General features: G+C 48.1%; 1 protein-coding gene across 2 annotated transcripts in view; it reads left to right on the top strand.

Moving 5' to 3' along the window:
* The window catches only part of PCNX3 (pecanex 3), a 1,956,057-nt gene that overhangs the window by 225,574 nt on the left and 1,705,688 nt on the right, over positions 1-24,795 (top strand). For both annotated transcript variants that reach the window (XM_069644841.1, XM_069644840.1), the window contains exon 3: positions 4,821-4,926. In XM_069644841.1, coding sequence (XP_069500942.1) covers positions 4,821-4,926 — 106 coding nt within the window. The remainder of the gene's footprint in view (positions 1-4,820; positions 4,927-24,795) is intronic.

Below are 24,795 nucleotides of genomic sequence, written 5' to 3'. Positions count from 1 at the left end.
GAGCTTCTATCAACATGACTGAACTCTTTAAAATCTGCAAGGAACTAGCCAATCCATCTGCAGTCTTTACCTCGCCTCTTCCTTCATAGGCCCTCTGTACTGCACTGGCCACACACTTCACTGCTAAAACTCAGGACATCCTGAGTTTTCTCTCTTCCTCCCCTGACCCTCCCCTTGCCTCCCTCGGCCCCTCCTCCTCCCTTCCCAACTCTTTCCTCCTTCTGCCCTATCACATCAGATGAGGTCACTAGAGTTGTCCGCTCTATGAAGGTTTCTACTAAACAGGTCTCCCCGCTCTTCCAGAACTATTAAGGACAACATCGGCTCCCTTGCCCCTACACTTGCTGATTTCTGTAATCATTCTCTTGCTACTGGGTATTGCCCTTCTTGCGTCAATCACTCCCTTGTGCACCCACTCCGGAAAAAGCCTTCTGCTGACCCCTCGTGTTTGGCTAACTACTGCCCCAACTCTAGCACTCCCTTCCTTGGGAAACTCCTGGAGAAGTTGGTCTTCCCACCAACTGACCCAGCATACTGAGCTTGTTGGTTGCCTGCACGACCATCAATCTGGATTCTGAGCATCCAGAAACTGCTCTCCTGAACACCCGTGAAGAATTGCTTGCATCTCTTGACTCTAACTCACTTGCTTTTCTCATTCTACTCAATCTCTCCTTTGCTTTTGACACAGTCAACCACTCCATCCTCATAAAGCGGCTTCATGATACCCTATGTATCTCGGAGCAGTCACTGGACTTGTTGACCTTTTTCCTCGCTGCCCGTCCCGTCCCTCCCAGGTTATCCTGGTTTCTTTCTCCACTTGTGGCATTTCCCAGGGCTCTACTCTTTTGCCTTGGCTCTTTAACATCTCTCTTTCCCCCCATGCTCACCCTATCTCCACTTTCTCCCCCACCCCCACTTCCAGTGTTATACAAATGACACCCAATTCTTCTTCAGACTACCCTCTGCATCTCTTCCGACTTCCTCCGTCATTCCTGATTGCTTGTCCGCCATCCAGCCTTGGTGCACCTCCCATGATGTATGTCTCAATGGCAGCAAGACTGAGATCCGTCCTGTCGGGACTCCATTTTCCTCTTTTCTCCCTTCACACTGGCCACCCTCTATGGGTGCTCCCCCCTCTCCTTCCTCTGAAACCAGAAACCTGGAAGTTATCTTTGACTCCTCTTTCATTCCTCACATCTTGGACCTTGCCAAGAAGGCCCATTTCCACCTCTACCTCCTCCGAGGCATCCTCCCTTTTCCTCAGAAGCTTACTGTCTCCAGTGCTCTGGTACTCTGCAGGCTAGACTATTGTAACAGCCGCTTCTTTAATCTAACTTTTTCTTCTCTCTGCCCCAGCTAATCCAGAATGGGGCTGCTTATCCTTGACCTCAAGCCCCTGAACTGTATCTCTCCAGACCTAATAATTCTCCACTGGCTCCCGGTTGCTGCAAGGATCAAATTTAAATCCCTCTGCATCATCCATAAGGCTGTCTGGGGCCGGTCACCTCGCTGTCTGCAACTTGTTCTCACCAAATCCTCTCCTTCCAGATTCCTCCGATCCTCCGGCTCCAACTTTGCTTGTCAAGTGCTTCTCTAAGAAGAGAGCGGGTGGCTGTTCTTTCCTCGGCTTTCTCCCTCCTCTGGAGAAGCCTCCCCCTCTCTCTCCGCCTTGATCCGGATCTCCTCAAGTTCCGCAAGCACCTCAAGTCTTTCCTCTTCTCCTCATCCTTCCCCCTTTCCCTCCCATGCTAAACCCCACAGTCTCTGAGATTGGTTGCCTGGGCCCTTGTGTCCTTATGGTTCCTGGCTTTCTGTCCAATCGCGCACAGCATCCGCCCTCCCCCTACATTTGCCATCGGGCACTAACTGGCCTGTGATGTCTCACAGGCCTGCACTTATTGAATTGGCTGGGGACCCCTCTTCTACCAAGTGGCCACTGCCTGCACTTACCTGTTGCCTTTGCAACTGGCTCTCTGGCACTTCCCCTCCCCCCCCCCCCCTTTCCACCTCCCCTCGGTGGAACCTCTAGCACTTCCCCCTTCTCTTGTCCCTTCTCTCTCTCTGCACTTGTACGTTCTGAATGTTCACAAGGCATATTAGGGTCGTTTTTGTTCTTTGATCATCATTGTCATTATATCCCATTGTCTTGCATTGCTCCCTTGTTAACTTCCCTTTGCCCTATGGGCGCTGTTGAACACAATTTCTTGATGTATAAGTGCCTTACAAATACCCAATAAAATAAAAATAAAATAAATTGTCATGTCAAACGCAGACGGCACATCCATGCATGCATTATTCAATCGCAGGCCTGGTTCGTTTCAGGAAGTGTCATTCAGGGCCCCGTCAGGTGCAACGGGCATCTGGGCATTGTATATGGTGCTCCGTGGAGCCGTGTGGTCGTTCCCCAGCACTGATCGACATGTGCTGCATATCAATATCACAGTGCGAGACCACAGAGGTGGGCAGGGCAGAAGCCAGCGAAGAGAGTCCAAGCTGCGCAGCGCTGTCGCTGGCAACACGGCTCTCACAGCATTCAGCTGGTGTGTCGACCAGCAGGGAGATAGCAGACCATGCGGGGTCAGGAGGTTCAGCGGGCCCATTGGTCAATGCTTCCTTCGTCGTAGCGGCCACAGCACCCATAGCACTCACAAGTTGGGTGCCTTGCCGCCACTCCCAGCTCTTGTCTCCCTCTCTCAGATCCTCTGTGTGCGGCTGTGCACGGTCAGCCTCACTCAGTCCTGGGCAACACCCATGCTGTCAGCTCGCCACGACACAATCTTGCGAGCATGGACGATTGGCAGGGACCCACACTCACAACAGTCTGGGGCAGGCGATCAGGCAGCCCGCTGCAGCATTTATTTTACACCATCTCAATCAATTAACAGGGATATTCAGGCGAGCCTCCCCGTCTTGTACTGAGTGACGTTAGCCCGCAGCTATCTTGCTCGGGCTCTCAAGCGCACCCCCCTAATATAAGCTAATAAAGATACATTTTTTGATAAATCATTGTACATTGTTTGGTTTCACAGATGTTTCATGTAAAAATGTGGTCTCGGGGTTCGACTAATGTGTGGGGGTATTCTTGGGTTAATGATGATTAATGGGGTTTCTGTTTTTCGGTGTTCCTTTTGCCAATTTCAGTGATGTTTTTCCAGTGTTTTCACACAATTAAAAAATATGTGTACATCAGTGTTAATCCATTTTTTGTGGAAAAAAATGGAGCGCAACAGTGTTTTGCTAGTGCATATGAAAATCGTGTGCTTACTTTTAGGAGTTGATATAGAACGGGATATACAACAGACAGGCTAGTCGCTCAAAGGGGAATATTGGTCATTGGTCAAGGGCTATTAAGGCATTTTGGCAATTTTTAGATGTGAATCGGCAGCTCCAAAAATTGCTCAAATTTATCTACATTTACTCCGCTTGGGGAGGCATTGTAGAATCCATCTTTGCCAATGTGCATTAACTCCTACAAAGTAACAAAAATCGATTGATAACTGGAAATCTGACATTGTTTAGCTGTGTCTACATTGTGACAAAGTAAATATAATGCCACATTGCATCACTGCACTACACAGTAGACTATGCATTTCTTTCTAGGTGAGGGTGTAAGTGTGTGTGACTGAGTGGGGGTCGTGCGTGACTTGAGTGTCTGAGAGAGTGGTCCTTAGTGTTTTTGCAAGGATTAGAAGTAGAGCGGATGAGCAAGAGTTAAAAGCAGCTCCATGAAATCTGGATTCACCCATTAAAAAGGTACTATCTCAATGGGATCGATGAGCCAGTGCCGGAGTCTACAACTTGCGGCTCACCAGATGTTTTGGACTATGACTCCGAAGGCCTTTCACCATTTGCTATGCTAGCAATGGTTGATGGGAGCTGCAGTTCATAACATCTGTAGAGCCGACGGTTGCAGGTCACTGACCTAGTACACATTATGCCACAAATCTAACTTCCTAGTGAGATTTGAACAATACACTTTTGTGCATTATATATGTAGCTCACTTTATGCCTAACATTTCTCATATCCTCAAAACCGAGATTGCATAGGAATTTTGTATGATACCAGTGAGCCTGGGGAATCAAAAGTAGCTGTTGCTAACCAGGCTCTTATAGACTTGCCGAATAGGGGCCAAATAGCTCCCAGGAATTTCAAGCTGTTTGTGTATTATGTTTGGGCGTTGTGGTATTAGTCAGGCTGTGGTGTTAACATCTTTGGCATGGGGCCTAATGTCAGTATTTTTACTGGATGCCTACAAGGGTCACTGGCAGTGGAAACAGTGACGTTCAGATGAAGATGTAAGCTAGTAGGATCCTTGTTTTGTGGCTAATGTTGACAGAAAAAAGGTGTATGGGTTGTTAGTGTAAAAAGGGTCCTTGTCTCCGGGGGTTAGATCACTGTGTGGGTGGCACATCACTCTCACTTGTTCTCACAATTCTAATTGCAGCCATACCATTATCACATGCCTCTAAGAAGCATTGGTCACACTGGCCATTGGTATTGATCACTTCATCCCCCTGGTGACTTATATGTGGAAAGAAAGGCAAAAAACAAGGAATTGGAATCATAGACCTATTATTTTATTTTTTAAAGTAAGTTAACTCGTATTTATATTAAAACAGCTTTTTTTTTTAAAGTAAGTTTAAATGGACAATATGATGCATATCTATGGGGTTGCACTACTAATGACGAGAGCAAAGTCTGTCTGACTTACTGGTTTAGATCCTCCGACAAGTAGGCGGGGAGGTGGGGACCAAAGACCGGGATGGTGGAGTAAAGTATTGCATGAATGTTAATACCTGGCTCTTCCCACCCTCTGCAGGGATCCCGGAGGGGGTGTTGAAATGACTGTGTTCCGGAAAGTGAGTTCCACTCCACCAGTGAGATGCAGCTCTCAACATTCTGTGTTCGGCTTCAACCAGGTTACGGTAAGTGTCTGCTTCAACGTTGATCTAATTTTTTTCTCTATATCCTACCAGATCATTTTTTGTTTTGCCATCTGTTAATCAGGATAACAGGGTGAAGTAAAGAAAGTCAGAATATGACCGTCAGTAATTTGTTGCATATCATCTTCACATATGTGGGCAGTTTGTTTAGGCTTTGTTGTTCTTCTTTCCAGAGAGGATAGCCGGTTAAGAAATTAACATTTTCATTATTCTGTTTCTTTCGCAGATTTTTTTTTTTATCCACTAAAAGAGCATATTTGATATCCAGAAAATGCGGCCCTCCTTCCTTTTATCTGCTATCTTTTCCTGGGTTGCAACCTTAGTCAGTTTGTGTGCCTTAGCAAGGCTTTTAGCTTGCACGCTTGAAAAGTATACTTCGAATGGATTGTGCCCTCCCACGTATTACTCATCTTTAGATAGTTATCCTCTCCAGCTTTGCTGCTTTGGAAAACTTTTTTCGGTATAGGGTGCTGTGTGTCGATGCGGTCGACTCGATGTCCCTCGAAAGCCTCCATCTTGAGGTCGACGTCATCACTGGTACATTTAACATGCGCAGCCCCAGTTAGCTTCAGTTCTGTTTTTCCGCGCTAACTAACGCTTCGAGAAATTAGAAAATCTGGTTCTCAGTGACAACTGCGACATAGTCAAATAACAATGACCTCATCTTTAACACCATCGACCCCGACGAGCGGGTTCATAAAATGCCAGGATTGCTGCTCCAAGATGTCTCTCACGTATCCTCATAGAGTGTGTCTGTGGTGCCTGGCTGTGCGACATCAGACAGCAGACTGCGGATCCTGTCAGTCGATGACTGGTAAGGTTTTGAAAGAGCAAAAAGGGAAATTAGCTGCGGGTATGCCCCCTACTAAATCCCCTCAATGACTCCGTCGAAAAAGCGCTCGTCCGACGAGTCGAGCAGAGACTCTCATTGAAGGTAAAAATCTAAAAAGCACTCACGATCGAGTAGTAGTTCTAGCCAATCTTCAACTTCAATAAAATAAGATGACGAATAGGCGACATAGATCACCTTCTAGCTCTTCATCCGATTCATCTCCTGAGAGGAGTATTGCATGCCCAACAAAATAGTCACCTCCTGCAGAGTGGGAGTCATTCAAATAGGAGATGTTAAAAATCTTCGAGAAGGAGGCCTGACCCATTCTAAAGAAAAAATATAAAAGCCATGCTCCAGTCACGCCTGTAAAAGCCGACAAGGGAAGGGCTAAGGCAAAATCCTGCGTGCCCTCGAGCCCGGGACGTAAGCCATAAACCCCACAAGAACCATTTGGGTCTCGACTCAGCGAAAAGTTGTCGAAGACTCTAGTGAGTCGTCGGACAAGATTATTTGATGGATATATTAGATTAAGGTCCTCAGAAGGATCCTGTACTTCCTTTTCATATTGTGCTGCAAAAAAGGGTAAAAGCAAATTGGGAAGCAACCATAATTAGTCCAGCCGTGAATGAAAACCTCAACAAAAAATACAGACCGTCCAGTGCCGATCCGGAGTATTTGTCAAAACATCCTAGGCCAGAGAGCCTGGTGGTTCAGGTGACAAAATCTTCTTCAAAACAAGCAGCTTATCCAACCGTTATGCCAGACGGGGGTGGTAAGCACTTGCTTGGGCTAGGCAACTGTTTTCTGCCAGGAGTATGGCTCTTAAGTCTGCAAATGCCACTTGTGCTTTAGCCAAATTTACATTCACCTTGTGGGACTGTATATAGCCATGGCGGCTGAGCTATTCCCAAAGGGAAAGAAAGACGGCTTACTGAATATTGTAAGAGACGGAAAGGAAGCCATGTGTGTCTCTTCAATCAGGACTGGACTCTGCTGACAGCATCAGTAGAGCCATGGCGGCTACCACTGTGATGCGCAGGTTTGCATGGTTAAGGAAGTCTGGATTTGCACCGGACGTGCAATCTAGGCTCCTCAACATGCCCTTTGACGGTACTCAGCTGTTTGGCAGCAAGGCTGAATAAAGCTTAAAGAAGCTACAGCCCTCAAAGGCGGCAGCCAAATCCCTTGGTGCTGCTATCAGACAGCCACAGCCATCTCACCCCAGTGTATCATCTTGGAGGGGTAATTTCTTTTGCTTCTACTTCAGTTGGAAGAGGTTGAGAACTGGCTAGTCCAAGGGGCCAAAGAGGATCCCCTAATGGTGGACTAAGGAGAGGTGCAAAGTCCGCCCAAGCAAAGGCTACCTTACCATCAGCCACCTGAAAACCTCTCTATGGCCTTATCACACAAGACCCCGGTGGGAGGGCAGACTCAACAATTCTGCAAGAATGGCTTGGTATTACTTCAGATGCATGGGCGTTGGAAACAGTTTCCCAGGGTTACTGCCTCCCCTTTCTAAAAAGGCCTCAGGAGCATCCACCAGGGAGTCACTCATTCAAAGTTCCAGATCCATTCCTTTTGCAGGACATTTTGAGCCTGCTAGAGAAAGGTGCTGTAGAACCAGTACCTTTGACGTAGATGAACAAAGGGCAGTACTCTCCCTCTTTCCCAATCCTCAAGAAGGACGGAGGATTGAGAACAAGCTAGGACTTGTGATGCTTGAACAAGTTCCTCAGGAACGACCAATCAAGAGGGTTACCCTTTCTCAGATCCTTCAGCGCCTCCAGCTTCATGATTGGCTGGTATCATTGGACCATCAGGGTGCTTGCATTCATGTGCATATTCATCAAAAGTACAGAAAGTATCGGAGGTTCGCCATTGGCGGTTCTCACTATCAGTTTTGAGTTCTGCCTTTCAGGCCCACCTCCGCCCGAGGGTTTTCACCAAGTTAATGACGGTGGTGGCTGCGAGTCTCAGGAGATGGGGGATTCACATCTATCCCTACCTGAATGATTGGCAGATCAGGGCTTGTTCTCCCGAACGGGTCCTAGAACATGTCAGCATAACCTGGTGCTCTCTTCACAGACCGGGCTTCTCCCTCAGTTAGAAGAAGTCCCACATACCTTCTCAAAGACTCCAATTCAACGGAGCAGTCTTGGATGCATCGTTGGGGAAAAGCCTTACCACGCGAGGTGAGGGCTCAGCACATCCTGCAGGTGGTCTCCAAATTCCAGATTGTCCAGCGTCTCGGCCTTCAACTTTGAGGTTGCTCAGCCTCATGGCATCCTGCTTTTTCTTTGTGCCAGAGGCTCGCATGAGAATTAGATCTCTTCAATCGGCCCGCAGGAGACAGTGGTCCCAGTTCTCTGGCAAGATGCCATATCTAAAGTTCCAAGCAGAGTTGCACAGTATCTCCTGTGGTGGACCTGCGAGGGCAACATACTGAAAGGGGAACCCCTTTGGCAGCCATGGCCGGAGATAATAGTAGTTACAGAGCCTCACTCATGGGGTGGGGAGCCCATGCCAACCATCTGATGGTAAGCGGACGTTGTTCCAACTACACATCAACCTTTTGGAGCTGAGGGCAATCGGACTAGTGCTGACAGCCTTTCTGCCCTCTTTATGGGGAAAGAATATCCTGATTATGACTGACAACACATTGACCATTTACTACCTCAACAAGAGAGGAGGAGTAGGGTCACTATGACTGTGCAGAGAAGCAATGCAGCTCTGGTTCTGGGCAATTAAAGAAGGAATCTCTCTATCGGCAGTTCACCTAGCCAGAGAGGAGAACACGGCGGTGGACACTGAGCAGGCAGAGCACAGTCTCCCACTAGTGGGAAATAGCTCAGGAAGTGCTTCAATGGATCTTCACCCTTTGGGGAACCCCTGAAGTGGATTTGTTCGCGACCACTGTCAACCGGAAGTGCGAACTGTTCTGCTCCACGGAATTTCCCTCAAGATGAGCTCTAGGAGACGCGTTCATAGTGGACTGGGAGTTTCCACTCCTGTACACATTTCCTCTAGTCCCCGTCATTACTCCCATTATCAGGAGGTTGAGAAAGTTCGGGAAATACATGATCCTAGTGCCCCGTATTTTTATTGTTTCTACTACATTTGGCAAACCTGGGGCTCCAGATTGGAGCTATCGTGCGTTAACTAGCAGCGCTTTCCATATTCAAGTGCACCTCGGAAGAGGCGTCCTACTTCAGTATACCCTTAATAACTCACAAATGTGTTTCCTTCGACACCTTTCCAAATCACAACTTGGGACCTTAATTTGGTTTTAAAGTTTTTGTTGTGTGCGTCTTTCGAACCACTCCATTCCTGCCCTTTAAGGTTGCTAACTTGCCAAACAATGTTAGTAGCGATAACATCAGTCCGCAGTGTGAGTGAGTTGCAGGCAATATCCTGTAAACATCAGTTTACCACCTTTTACAAGGATAAGGTTGTCCTTAAGGTCAACCCCTCTTTTCTACCTAAGATTGTATCGAATTACCATTCAGCACAGACAATTGTGCTTCTGGCCTTCTATCCTCCACCTCAGCTTGGCAAGGAAGAGAAAAGATTTCAAAGTCTCGATCCAAGGAGAGCTCTAAGCTTTTATGTTTCAACAATGGCAAAGTTGCGACAACACAACCAACTTCTCATTGGTTATACAGGACACAAACTAGGTCTGCCAGTCACCAAACACTATCCAGATGGATCATACTGGCTATTTCGGAGTTTTACAGTCTAGCTGGGAAAGCCCCCCACTCAAGGCTTAAGGACTCCTTCCACTAGGTGCATGGAAACTTCCTCTGTCCTTCAGAGGGGAGTTCCGATAAAGGATATCTGCGAGGCAGCTACCTGGTCCACCATCCATACGTTTAAAAAACATTGTTTGGGCACCTCTATCAATGAGGCAAGATTTGGGAATGCAGTTCCATGCTCCATCCTTGACAAACATTACCGCTCAAATTCTTACTCCCTCCTCCAAAAGAACCTAATACTGCTTTGGGAGTCTTATCATAAAATGAGGAATACGTGGGAGGACGCAATCGATTTGAAGAAGTTACTTACTCCTGGTAACGTTCTATCGACTGGATGTTCCTCCCACGTATTCCTCATCACCCTCCCAACCTATCCCAGTAGAATTTCCCAGGTTTAGACCATGCGCTCTTTTAAGGTCTGATAAATTAAAGGCACTTATGAAGGGTGGTAATTCTGCATATGTGTGGTGAAAAAACAGAACTGAAGCCAACGGGTGCTGCGCGTGGTATATGTACTCGACAACGACATCAGCCCAGATGGAGGCCCTTGAGGGACATTGAGTGGACCGTTTCGACGCACAGTGCTCTCTGCTGAGGCAAAAATGTTTCCGAAGCAGCTGAAGCTGGAAACAAAGATCATAAGATGAGGAATACGTGGGAGGAACACCCAGTTGAAACGCCATTACCAGGGGTAAGTAACTTGTTCATCAGTGTTGATAATCATTCTCTTAAATAGCATTTGTCTGCTGGCACATGTCCCATTTCTCTTTCCCAGGCTCCATTACCAATACTTCTTGGTCCTTGCCTGACGCTTTGACATCTGTGTGTACTGGTGGGTCACTTGGTTTTTCTACCCACACCTTCGCACCCGGTACTATGCTGTCTAATGAACCAAAACCACGGTCCCTACAAGTAGTTGACGCCATAGAGGGCACCCCCTTTCTGATCATGGACCATTTAACAGGCATGAGAATCAGTTGGGCTATCCTATCTCCCTTATGAATAGGTAACACTTGGTCTCAACTGTTCATTAAAATGACTCCTTGGTAATCAGCATCTATTATTCCCCCCAGTACTTGGATGCCCTTTAATGCCAATCCAGATCTAGGGGCAATCAATCCCATGTGTTCTGGTGGAATCTATATTCCAATCCAAGTTTCAATTACTATTATACCTCTTGGTTCTAACCTGATTTCTTGATGAGCCTGCAAGTCTAACCCTGCAGATTATGGGGTTGCGCAGTATGGAGTTAAAGCACATGCCATTATCTCCCTGTATATCAAAAGCTCTTCAGCTGAATTAGGTTGCATTTGTAATGCAGGTGTTACCCTTTGCATCAAGGGTGTCTTATTCTCAGTCAATGGTCTATTATTCAAAATCTGCACAGCATCAAACCCACGATCACGCCAGCCTGCCATTGTGTGATTTGCGCAATTGTTCTTTCAACAAACCATTCCGGGTGATATAGTACATGACAGAGCCACTCAAAGTTCTCTTCCTGACAATATTCCTGAATCAACTTGCTTTTAAAGTGTGAGCCATTGTCACTCTGAATTTGCATGGGCACGCCGTAATACAACGTAATCTGATCTAATAATTTAATGGTGTTCAGTTATGTGGCTCTTTCATGGTAGAACCATCAGATATCCGGAATATGTGTCCACAATTGTACATGCACACCGACACCTTTTACTGATTGTCAGAGGCCCGATATAATCGATCCGCCAGAATTGACCCAGCAACTTGACACTTCGTAAAGTGCCTTGGACAATATGAGGGATGGGTTTATGCTGCTGATGTTGACGCACAGGACATTGCAAAATGATTGTTTTCACTACCTCTAAAGGGAAATTAATCCCCCTAGGTTGTGCCCACCTGCAAGTAGCTTTCTCTCCCATGTGTCCACATTTCTGGTGGGCCCACTTGGCCAAACCCCCCAAATTGCCCTCCTGAGCCTCTGTGCTCACAGAGGAAATCTTGGTGTGTGCGTCTGCAACTGAATTGAACCAGCATTCTAATGAGTTAGTAGTACAATGCGCATCCAAATGATACACTGTTACTTCACTTTGTGATAGCATTTCCCAGATATCTTGCCACAGTTCTTTTCCCCACAATTCTATTGAGTGCATTTTCCACCCATTATTCTACCATGTCGGCAGCCACACAGCTAGCCCAGTAGTCACTGACCATGAATCTGTGTACAAGTGACATTGACCAGGTATTTTTAGTTTCAAAGCTTGATATACTGCATAAGGTTCTGCAAATTCACTGCTCTTTCCTTTACCTGACGTGGTTAGGATTTTTTTTTGTCTTGGGATTATACAACACAGCTTTCCAATAACGCTCAGTTCCTACATAACGGGATGAGTTGTCGGTGAACCAGGCATGGCCTGTCTGTTCAACTGCCAAATCCCCATAAATTACTCCCCATTTTACTGGAGACTCATGCACTTTGGTCACTTCCTGTGGTATATTATAATAATAATTTGCCTTTATAGAGCGCTACAGACCCTCAGGCATCTGAGCACTGCTTATTATTACACACAGGGTGTGGTGCTCATTTATCGACATCGGAAAGATGAAAGGCTGAGTTTGACCCTGCTGGGATTCGAACATGCATTGACAGGCTCTGCACCGATGTCAAAGCGAGTGCTCTACTTGCTGTGCTTTATGACCGGCTAGTCTACAGATTGTACACTAGACTCTTGCTCATGTAGTTATGCAGCCTCACCTTTTTCCTGATTTTTCTCTAACTTGGATATACCATTTCCACTTGTTTATACTGGCTTCTTGGGCGTGTCCTATCATATGTGTTTTAGTAGAACTCAAAACCCACTGCATAATCAGGATTTCGCGTCTGTTCAGTACCTCATGACCCACCGTCATTTGCTCGGTATCAACAAGAGCACAATAGCATGCTAGCAATTGCTTGTCAAATGGATTGTTTCTATCACCAGCCTCGGGTAATTTGCCACTCCAAATTCCCAAGGGAACCGGTTTTCTATCTTGCTTTTGCCACACGCTCCAGTTAGCATATTTTCTTGTACCAACACGTCCAACTCCACTTCTCCTGACTTCAAAGGCCACAAATCAAGCACACGCTGCACTGTGTGAAGTCAAACGCTCACTGTTGTTCCTTTCCCCTCTGAAACTCCTACTTCTTCCGCATCTCTTTGTGGTATATGCTGTTATGATATATGTTTTCAAAACCAAAGCAGCCCTATGAACTGCTGAGCTTGCTTCTTGTTCACCCAAGTGTCTTTTGCCAGGCTTTGGGCACCATCTCTCGGCCATTATCTGCATCATCTCTCGATGCCCATTATGCCACTGAATTCCCAGAAATACCACGGTCTCAGCTGGCCCTTGAATTTTATTGAGGTTAATCTCCCACCCTTCCTTCCTCAACCTGTCAATGATTACTTCTGATTTCGCACACTTTGCTCGTCTTTGCCCTGAATCAAAATGTCATCAATGTAATGAGAAATCGGTATCTCAGGTTTACAGGGTATTTTGTCCAAATATTCTGTCACCATCCGGTGACAAATGGTTGGGCTGTGCACGTACCCCATAGGCAACCTCATGAAGGTATACTGACGCCCATTCCAAGAAAATGAACTAATCCTGGCACTCCTCAGCAATTGGCACAGAGAAAAGGGTGTTTGCTAAGTCTCAATCAAGGTGATATCGTCTGGGACTACAGGGACTAAAGGAGGAGTGCATTTATTCAATTCTCTATAATCCACTGCCATTCTGCAGCTTCCATCCCCCTTTTTCAAAGGCCAGACTGGGTTATTCCCAGCAGTAGTAACAGGGCGTAATACTCCTGCTTCTACATATTCCTTAATGGTGTCTAAAATGTCCTTACATCCCCGGGGGATGCGATATTGCTTCATAGATGCATGCTTTGTGGCCAAAGATTTTCAATTTGCCAATAATAACTGGTGTACAAGTTAATGTGTTCACTCCACTCCATATTGATATGTTTTACCCCTTGGTCCCAAAGTCAACCCCTCCAAAATGTCAAAAGCATTTATATACTCTGGTATCGGGACAATCCACACTTGATATCTCTGCTTTGACAAATTGCCTATCTTCATCTCCACTCCTGTCTGTGCTGCAGGTGTTTCCTTTCCCCCCAGCCCAGTAATGGTAAAGTGTCGACCTTTAAATCTTGAAGAATTTCCATGAATCAATGAGGCCTCCGCCACGGTATCTATCAAAGCTCAGGCCACTTGTGTGTTTCCTTGCTTCCAAAATATCTTAACATTAACATGAGGTTGTCTGTCAACTTTTATTCGAGCGGACGCTGCTGGGGCTTGGCCATAATCCTAGTCCAAATTTGGAATAAGTGTATTACACTCACCAATTTTCTCAAATCAGCATACGTTGACTGATATTCGGAAGGGGTCCCCACAAGCCCTTCTTTCTGTTCCTCCACAAGAGGAGCCGAACGTGAAGTGTCCCTTTTCCGCTCAGTCACCACCTACCTCTTAGTTTGTTTATAACACTGCTTCCTAGCAAGCCCTCTCTTTTTGTATAACTCATAAATCTCCCTGGTTTCAATACCATCAATCTCCTCCTGTGGTACACCATCTTTCAACAACGCCAAAAACATGTCCTTTCTTGACACACAGGAGTCGCTACTATCTTGTCTCCTGCCCTCTGTTCTTCTCTCACTGCGCCCCTATCTCTCTTGGACTATCCTCACCTTTGTCCCATTCACCCAGGTCTGACAGTTGCCAAATTGCATCAACCACCTCCTCAGTTGGTTTTCTTTTTTTAGATGTGTTTTTATTGCATTTTATTAAACAACAACACTGGGCCACCCAGTATGTACCCCTTTCCAATTCCCTCCTTCCCCAACCTCGCCTCTGGAAAGTCTCAGTTCTCGTGTCCGTAAATGCATAGGTGTAACAATTATGCTATGCGAACGTGTCCAAGATATGTATTTTGTGAGGGCACCATTGTTCTATATAGTCGCTCTGAAGATACTCCAGGGTCGCCCCCCAGTCCGTTTTAAATTTCTGGCGGTCTCCTTGAATGTTATGGGTGATGCGCTCCATCGCCAGGTGAGACCAAACCCTTTGAAGCCATTCAAAGTAGGAAGGTGGGGTTTTCTGCTTCCATTTCTGAGCTATGGCTAACCAGGCTGCAGTTAGAAACACCATGAAGTTCCTTTTCTGTGTCGTTGACAGTGTTTTATCTCTGGGGTTCCACAGCCCACACATCCATACTTCCGCTCCCCTGAACATTGACTGCATTTGAGTTTTCATGTCTTTCCAGAACTGGTGGAGTTTCAGACGGTCCCACCAGATGTCTCCAATTGCCCTCTGCCCCGCACCGCCTCCAGCACTTGTTCTGGACGGTTTTGTACATTGTATGTAGCCTTTCCTGCCTGTAATGCCATTGTACCAGGATCTTCGTCCACATTTCCCTTGTCCGGACTGCTCTTGTTAATTTGGGGATGGCCCGCCATATGTATTCCCAGTGTTCTTTTGTGACAACACCCCTGAACGTAAAGTCCCATCTCTTCATATATTGCCATTCGGTCTCTTCGGTTTGGGCATTGAGGAATTTTTAAATGTCTGAGGCAAACTTCTTCGTCCCTGGATTTGTCGTGATATAAGTTTGAAATGGGATTAGTGATCTGGACGCCGCCATAGCAATCTGTGGGGAGGACAGCCAGTGGTGGAGTTGTTCGTATTTGAATCTATCTTTGCCAGTGAGGCCGAATAGCGCTTGGCACTCTGCAAAAGTTCTGATCTGCTGGACCTGGAACATGTCCCCAATCTTTGTACAGTCTGCCTCTTCCCATTTTTGAAATGCACCTTTCTCCATGCCCGGCTGGAATTCTGGGTTTCTAAACAGTGGTATGAAGGGGGCCGGGTCTATTGTCAATATTTCTTTTCTGGTTGTTCTGTTCCATATCTCCAGCGACGCTTTCATGACTTCACTAATTTGTATATTCGCGTGTCTGTGTTCACTTTTTGTCCATAAGAGGCATCTTGAGTCTGCTCGTGCCACTGCCTTATCCTGGGCTACCCATAGCTTCTGAGAAGTATCCGGGATCCACTCCTTCAGGACCCACAGTTGGGTGGCTTCATAGTATTTCCGGAAGTGTGGGAGAGCCAGGCCCCCATTTGCTCTCTGTGCTGTAAGTACAATGTTAGAAAGTCTAAGAGGCTTTTTCCGCCAGACATATGCTGAGACTGTTTTGGTTAAAGCTTTGAAAAAGGAGGCTGGGAGCCTGATGGGGAGTGCCTGAAAGGTGTACATAATGCTGGGCAGAACTGTCATTTGTATCACTGTTATCCGGCCCCACCACGAGATTGACAGTGGATTCCACTTTTCCAGGTCGCTTTTGGTCCTTTCAAGGAGCTGGGGATAGTTTCCTGCATATAGAGCTCCTTTACACTGCTAGTCCGTGTGACTCCGAGGTATCTGACCCTGCTTGCTGCCACTCTCAGTTGAAGCTTCGCTGCTTGCCTTTGGATGTCTTCTCTGTTTCCCGCCAGTATCAATATTTCAGACTTTAGTCTGTTGATTTTCAGTCCCGAGATGGCACCATAGTTCTCAATTTACTGTAGGAGAAGCGGCAACAAGCTCAACGGGTCAGTAGGGCCACCAGTATGTCGTCTGCGTAAGCTGCGGTTTTGTGGGCTATCCCTCCCATGTCTATGCCCCTGATGTCTGGGGCGTCTCTGATTCACGCCAGGAGGGGCTCTAGAAATATTGCATATAAAAGCGGCGAGAGGGGACACCCCTGCTTAGTCCCCCTTCCAATCTTGACTGTGCCTGATATCTCGCCGTTTACAGCTATCCGGGCATTAGGTGAGTTGTAGTTGGCCCTTATCATCTTGATAAATTCCTCTCCCATGTCCATTTTCGCCAGGATGCGAAATAGCATGGACCACTCCACGCGGTCAAACGCTTTTTACGCATCTGGTGCCAATAATATGGCCGGTGTGCCTGTGATCCCAATTTTCTCGATCAGGTGGGATATCCTTCTGGTGTTGTCATGGGTCTGTCTGTTGGGGATAAACCCTGACTGGTCTTGGTGGATCCGCTCCGGGAGGACCCTTGAGAGTCTGTTGGCTAGGATTTTGGTGTATAGTTTGGCGTCCAGGTTTATTAATGCAATGGGGCGGTATGAGCTCGGGAGCTCCGGGTTTGTCCCCTGCTTGTGGAAAATGTGGATCTTCGCCTCATTCATGGACTGTTATATTGGCTGAGTCCTTGAATGTGTTGAAGAGTTCTGCCAGGATTGGGGCTAAGCATCCTTTATATATTTTGTAGAAATTAGCTGTGAAGCTGTCCAGGCCAGGGACTTTGTTATTAGGAAGTTCCTGGATTACTCTGGAAATCTCCTCGACTGTGATAGGGCAATCCAGCTGATGTTTTTCTTCATCCGTGATTGATGGGAGCATGACTCCATCCAGGTAGCAGGATTGTACCTCCACCCTGGGGTTGTCTGAGGTATATAGGTTTTGGTAGAAGTCTTTAAATACTGACTGTTTGGTTCTGTTGTTTCCCTTTTATCTGCCTGGCCAGTAGTTTGTCCGCCTTATTCGCTTTCATAAAGTACCAATGTTTTAGGTGGAGCAGGTTCCTCTCCGCCCGCTTGGTGCGGATGGATTCCAATTGCCCCTGTACGTGCCGTAGGGCTCTCTTCAATTTCGACGAGTGATTTCGGGTCATTTCCGCTTGTATCTCTTCCAGCTTGGATTCCAGCTCGGCTTCCTATTGGCGATTTTGTTTATCCCTCTGTGCCTTAAGCGCTATTAGGTGTCCGCGTTTCACTGCATTTAAGGCCTCCTAGAGGGTGGCCTTTGAGATCTCTGGTGAGTCGTTGTTCGCAAAGTAGTCTATGTGCTTGCTGATCGATTCTCGCATGACTGGATCCTGTATAATTTCCGCCGGTAGTCTCCACCTCCACAGTCCGGTCTGTCGGTGAGTCAGGAGGACTGATACCCACAGCGGAGCGTGGTCAGAGGGCGAGATTGGGCCTACCTCTGCTTGTCGAATTTTTCGTAGGAGACCTGAGGATGCCCAGATGTAGTCACTTCTGGATCTGGAGTTATGCACATGTGAGAAATGCATAAGCCCGGGGGTCAACCCCCCTGACCCTTCACCAGGTATCTTCGATCTCCATCCTCTCCATGGTCTGCTTCAGGGCCCTCGACGGCGCTCCCTGTCCCGTCGGTTTGGTGTTTGAGCGGTCTACTTTGGAGTCCCATGCCATGTTGAAGTCTCCCCCTAGCACCACTTCTGCCTTCGCGAAGGTTTCCAGCTTATTCGTGCAGTCCTTTATGAAGTGGTTCTGCCCCATGTTCGGTGCGTAGATCGTTGCTAGAGTCAGGGGGTACCCGTCAATCTGAGTGTTCACGAATATGAATCTCCCCTTGTTTATCCGCTTGGACATAGTGAACTTGCAGGTTGAGGGATTTGTGGAATGCTATTAGAACTCTCCTTTTCTTCTCCCGCTCGTTTGCTTGGAGGATTTGATTGTATTCTTTCAGACGCAGCCTTCTGCAGTCTTGCTTTTTTATGTGGGGTGCCTGGAACATTAATACGTCATATTTCCCTGTGTGGAGAAAGTGTTGCACCTTCTTTCTTTTTACCGCAGAGTTCAGCCCTCTGACGTTATATGTTCAAATCTTCAGCCCCATTATTTCATGGTGTATTCGTACTCTAAGTGTCTCTCTTGGGGCCTCATGCATTGTATGTTTCCTTCCGGCTCCATGTCTCTCCCCTCCCCCCACCCCCAATTATTCTTTTGGCAACCCCCAACTTGCCTTCGTCACCCCTTCCTCCCCCATAACTGCCCTGAGGAGGGCTCTGGGCCCTATGATCGCTCGGGCGTATAGCCTTCTGCGCCATGCCCACAATGTACTCATGGATAATAACTGTGTGGGGAGTACTAAACCCCACTTGAGTTCCACTGTAGATTCCCAGTCCAACCCCCAGCGCCGGCCGTACCAGAGTGTCGGATCATCGGTCCTTGTCTGTTACCTCATGGTTTCATGCCACCTTCCCTGGTGGGTTCACTGCTAATCTTACCAGGGGGTTCTGGGCTGGTAGCATGAGCTCTATGACCTCTTTGTCGAGCGTCTAGACCTCTTGTTTATGGTTTTCCATTCCGAGGGAGTTCTCTCTCGGTGCCTTGGTCGCTTTGCTGATCTTGTTGGTTAATTATCTGCAGGCCTTCCTCACGTGTGGTAATTCTCTGTTGCTTCCCTTCCCAAGTAAAGAGCAGGCCGAATGGGAATGTCCATTTGCATCTGATTTGTTTTGAGACCAGTACTTTTATAATATCGGCCATTTCCCATCTTTTCTGGAGTGTTGATTGTGCCAGGTCTTGGTGGAGGTGTAGGTCTACCCCGTTCATCCTGCTATGGTCCATCGTTCGGGCTTTGCGGAGTATCTGCTCCTTCTGAGTATAGGAATACATGGATCCCCGGATATGCGAGGGCCTACCCTGTGTATTCTGTCTAGTAGGACCTCCATGTCTTGGTCGTCCGCGAGGATGACCTTGAAGACCTGCTGTACTGCGGTTTTGAGATCTTTTTCTTCGATGTATTCCACCATATTTTTTATCCTTATATTTGATCTCCAGGAGCGGTTTTCTAAGTCCTCACATTGAATCTCTAAGTTGTGGGTCAGGCGGGCCAATCATTCCTGTGCCTCTGCATATTGCTGTGTTTTCTGATCCAGTTTTTGGACGGTTTTCTCTAGTGTGTCGGTTCTTTCTCCTATATTCCCAATTTCCGTCTTCAGTTCTTGTACTGCCCGTTTCATCTCTCCCTTCATTGTTTCAAATTGCGTGTGCATGGAGGCAATGAACTGGTCTTGGAATTCACTGAACTAGGCTTTCATGTCCTCTTTAGTGGCCATCCCCGCCCTCTATACCTGATCTTGTCTCTTCGTCTTTCCCCTTTTGCGTTTTGGCCTTTGTCAGTGTCGCAGTGTCTGTTGCCCAGAGTTGCACCCGATTCTGGTCTTGTTTTGATTTTGAGTTTGATGCCTGTGTCGCTGTCTGTATTTGACGTCCCCTGGTTTTTTACATGTGTGCCTCGCTGAATCGGACCCTAGTTTATGCAAGTTATGGTGGGGCGTGGGATGCTCTTGTCTGCCAGCGACTGGTCGAGGTATTCGTGTCCGGCCCGAGGGGCGGTAGTTTTTTTCTCCCGGTTTCATCTTCCCTTTCCAGTTTCCGCTACGCCCGGTCATACAGTATGACCTAGGGTTCCGTGGAGTCCTAGTGATCTCCTATGTTTCTGTATAGCCCTTTAATTTTTTAGCTCCTCTGGAAGTCCTTTGGCTTCCCTATATGCTCACTGCTTCTTTCACCTTTGCTGCGGTTGGGGGGGCCCTTTTTTTGTAGTGGCCCATATGGCTGGGGTATCTGTAGGGATAGCCGTACAATATTCACTTCTCTGTTGGGGCTCCCTGGCTGGGCTGTATCTCCCCGCTCTTAGCCGGCACTTGAGGTGTCCCTGTATGCCAATCTGGGCCTGGGATGTTCCCCCTGCCGGTATAGTACGTGGGCTGCCCCTGGAGGTGTGAATGGTGGTTTACTGCTGGACGACTTGTTCCCTTTGTCCCCTTCAGGGACCTTCTTACCGTGTAGGTGTCCAGCGCAGGTGAATGAGCTGGCTGATCAGGCGTTTGCTGGGTTTTCTCCCCGCTGATTTCGGGCGCATCTCTGGGGAAGGGCCCGACTCGTTCCTTGCCGTGCAGGAGTCGACTTACTCCTGTGGCCGGTTGGCGCCTCTGGAGAAGCGGTTAACCGGCTTCCGAACTCCGTTCTCGCTCTACGTCCGCACCGGGTGGGGTGCCAGTGTTGATAGGGGCCACTAGGCAGGTAGGAATCTTGCAATGTGTACTGCCGGGGGCTCCCTCGACGAGTGAAGGGGTTGCTTCTTCTTCTGCCGCTGGTGATGTCCCAGAGGGGTGTAGGGAGTCTACCCGTCCTCACCGTCTGCTCCGCGCCTCCCCCCCTAACTCCCAGTCGAGCTACTGTGCTTGCAAAGTTAGTGGCTGCGTGGACGTAGATCCTCCCACCCTGCCGTGGGGTCGGGTGCAGTGCTTTGCTGTGTGCCCGGCGGCGTCTCTGGACCTTTCGGTCGGGTGCGCTTGACTTTCTGCTTGCTCCTCCTATGTTGGGAGTTGTGGACGTGGGATTCGGGCCGATGGAGGTGGACGTGCCTCCCGGGCTCCGAGGCGTTGGCAGGTGTTCACCAGCACTGCCCACGTGGAGCTTGGCCTCTGGGTCTTACTTCTCCCCGCCGTCCCGTTTGTGAGTCCCGCTGATCTTGATCTCCAATGTGGACTCTCCCCCTCTGGTGCTTGTCTGCTCCTCCACTGACTGGGGACTGACAGGTTTCCGGTATGGGCGCGCGCTCTCCTCTGGCTCTGGTGCTGATGCCTGAACGAGCCAGTGAATCCCTGCGTCATCAGGCCCACAGTTGGCGTTCTTCTCCTGGCACACCCGTGCTGATTGCGAACCGCCCCTCTAGTCATCCGGTATTACCTTCCGAGGGGTTCTGGGCCATAATCTGTGCCGATGATCCTCTTATTAATGGACTTAAGTGTCGCGGCCTGGAGCTGGGAGACGGAGCTGCGCTCACGTACGTCTACCCGGCTTGACCGTCATCTTGGAATGTCCTCAGTTGGTTTTTCTACTCATACCTACTAACAAAGTCATAATGACACCCGTATATGAGGATGGGGCAGTTCTTATAACCATATTTCTGGTTGACACAAAGTGGCACCACCCCCATATGTACCGGTTCATCTACATGAATTGCTTCTTTCATGGCATGCACCCATATTTTCTGAATTGCCTCTTTCAACATGTACCACTTCTTTTCCTCACTGGGCCAGTCAGTGGTGATAGGATATTTACGGTTACACCCTTGGGTTGCTAGGTGCAATGGAGACATCCGCAAAGCTTGTCCATTTGCATCTGGAGGAAGCCCTGCCTGCAATACGTCTTGTATATTGGTGTCATTGGACAAAGGCAGGAAGCACTGGGAATCTGTGGCGTCTACCAACAGGCCCCCGGCACCCCCATCAAACATTTGCACCATCCATGTGAGCAAGGGCTCGCCTGTTGTCTGCCTCAACCAAGTAATAATCTCCCCAATCTCTTGCTCTGTCTAATCTTCCAGCATAGTTAAATCCACAACTCCCCCTCCTGGGTTATGGAGATGGGGTGCAGCCCTACACCTTGTCACTGGTTTGGCAGTTACTGTCTTTTTGTCAGGTGCCAATTTAGATTCTGCATCCACCTCTGGGCTACACTCTTGAGTCAGTGGAATTCCAAATATCACCTTCGAATGGAATGTGTCCTCCCACGTATTCCTCATCTTTGATATTCAAGTCTGCTTGCAGCTTGCTTCAGAACTTTTTTCCACAGGGTTGAGCGTGGTGCAGCGTTGAGTCTTGTTCTTCGATGGCCTCCGTAGCGTCCCTCGGGACGTTGACTCTGGTATATGAAGCACGTGTGCTGACAGTTGCCTCAGTTCCTTTTTTTTCCGCTTTGTTGTGTGCTTCGTAGCTACTCGCCTCAGCTCAATTTTAGTTGTGTAGATACTTCAGTCAAGTATTCGATAGGTTTTCGACATGTCCTTGACACCAAAAATGGGTTTCAAGCAGTGTGCATACTGTGGGGCAAAGATGTCCATCATAGACCCACACCTCATCTGTCTGTGGTGTTTGGGGACAGGCCACAAGGACCGTCGAGACCTTGCGGGAAAGGAAGGGGAAACTTGATGCAGGGAAGCCTCCCACCAGAATGCCAATAAGGCACTGGCACACTATGAACAGGGAATGATTTCAGCCAAATCTCTGTTCCTTCAAGATCGGATCAACTCCTCTAAAAAAGGTTGAAGGACCTATTTGCCTTGATTAGGAGCCTGACATCACCGGCCTGCATTTCCTCCGGGCTCCCTCCCTCTCATGCTCTGGCAAATGATTTTAATGATTTTTTTACAAAAAAATGAATCTTATACGCAGGCAATTGGATTCTCAGTCTAACATTGCTGTGGTCTCTAATCAATTCCAAGGTCCCCTGAGAAGGGCTATTCCTCAAGTCCCCCTCTTTCCTTTTCCCCGGTTAATTCCAAGGTGATTGAAGACTTGATCTCACAATTTAAACCCACAAACCATGATTATGATGCAATCCCAGCATATCTGTCAGTAGCTCATGCCTCCTATTTTAGCGGTTTCATGACAGAACCTGTTTCATGTAAAGAAATCTGCTCTCACACCCCTGTTAAAAAAATCTACTTTGAATCACCAAGACCTGGGGAACTACTGCCCAATTGCAGGTCTACCCTGAACTGCTAAGGTCCTGGAAAATATCGTCACCACACAGCTGCAGAGTCTTTTAGAGGAACATTCCATTGTTGACACCTTTCAGTTTGGCTTCAGGCCATGTCACAGGACTGAGACGGCACAGCTGGCTGTGTGGGATATCTTGAGGGCAGCTGATGAGGGGGATCTGAGTATGTTAATTATGTTGGATTTGTCGGCAACCTTTGAAACTGTCGACTTTGAGCTATTATTGACCAGACTTCAGTCGCCCAGGTGTCAGAGGCAGCCTTGAAATGGTTTCTCCTCCGTCCTGAAAAACTGGACCCAAGTAGTTAAGCTGGGAGGTTACAATTTCGAAGCTCTTCCAGTACTGTGTGGAGATCCACAGGGATCGTCACTGTCACCAATACTATTTAATATATATCTCAGGACAGTGATGGTTATCTAATCCAGGTTTAATCTGAAATACCACTCATATGCAGACGACACGCAAATATGTCAAACTAGAATCAGCACCAGAAGCAACAGAGCATGTCTTGGCCTGTGCTGAAGCCATAAAAGACTGGATGGCAGAAAGTAAGCCCCAGTTAAACTCTACTAACCCCGATGTTAGTATTTGGACCAAAGCACCTTCTTAGCAAATACCATGCCTACAGCCCCTGTCCTGCCATCTTTGGTTATGCTACATCCTTCACCTACAAGATCATGAACATAGGCTGTATTTGGCAAGCATCTTTGGCCAGTAATGCCCATGTTTCTGGGGTAGTCAAATCTGTTTACTTCCAGATTAGACTCCTGAAACACATTCTGCCCCTGGTTTCCGAAACAGATTGTGCAGCGATGGTAGGCACAATGGTAAACTCAAGATTGCACAATTGCGGCACATTGCTACTTTGAGATCTGAATTGTCAACTGGAACGGCTACAGGTAGCCCAGAATGCGTCCGTTCGATTAGTGTATCAATCTTGCAAAAAGAGTTTCCATTTCCAAGTACCGTAGAAAATTGCATTGGCTTCCAGTGTGGCAAAGAATTTAATTTCGATTGCTATGCCTGATCTTAAGGTGCATTCAGGGAATGGCACCTCAGTATTTGATATCATGAATTAAGACTTATCGGCGAGGGGGTGGGGCTTGGCCAACAGCTGAGCGATGAGGATGTGATCTCTCGTAGCTCTGCTGGCCGTTGAGAACTATCCTGAAATATCCTGCTTTGGCGACTTTTAAATACATGCATGCATATGCATAACATATTGCTGAGAACGAGAACACCTGAGAGGAGAATCCTGAAATTCGGGAACCAAGAGACCATTCCTGACGAGGTTACTGTGACCGAGTGTCGCTGGGCCGAAGCGGGAGAACTCCCCGAGCTCCACCACAACCCACAGCGAGGAGGAAAGCAACGCTGCCGCTCAGACCCGAGCGGATTCCCCACGAGAGGGACTTGCGACCTGAGGTAATAAGCCGCCCCTGACAACACCACAGGACCAGGCGGCAATACGGCCCGGAACCCAGAGCGGAACTCCACGGAGTGGATTGTTGGGGTCCAGGGCCGAAAGAAGTGGTGAGAGGCCTGAGCACGCCCCTGGAGGATGGCGACCGGCCGCGGGCTCCTTCGGGGGATTCGAGAGCGCTAGGAGCTGCCCCGGAGGGAAGACCCATCCGTAGGAATCGGCGGACCGGCGACATCGGAAATCAAACACCGAGGCCATCCGGCGCCCGCGAGGACCGCAGGCAGAGGGACGGAACAAGCCCGCCTGGTTGACTCTACCAAGGCCCAAGGGTGCGCGAGGGCACCGGAAGCCAGAGGGGAGAGACTCCACGCCCGCCACGGTCAAGATCCGGCCCAGAGGTACAGCGAACCCCCTGTCAGCTGCAACGGGTGCCCTACTCATAGCTCTCTCCTCAGACCGCAACGAGCCGCAGGCCCACCCTGTGCTCACCAGGAGG

This window comes from Ambystoma mexicanum, chromosome 2p (genome assembly GCF_040938575.1).
Source record: "Ambystoma mexicanum isolate Mex_15411 chromosome 2p, UKY_AmexF1_1, whole genome shotgun sequence".
Lineage (NCBI taxonomy): Eukaryota > Metazoa > Chordata > Amphibia > Caudata > Ambystomatidae > Ambystoma > Ambystoma mexicanum.
The sequence above is the reverse complement of the archived record's forward strand: the minus strand, read 5'-3'. Positions and strand labels throughout refer to the sequence as shown.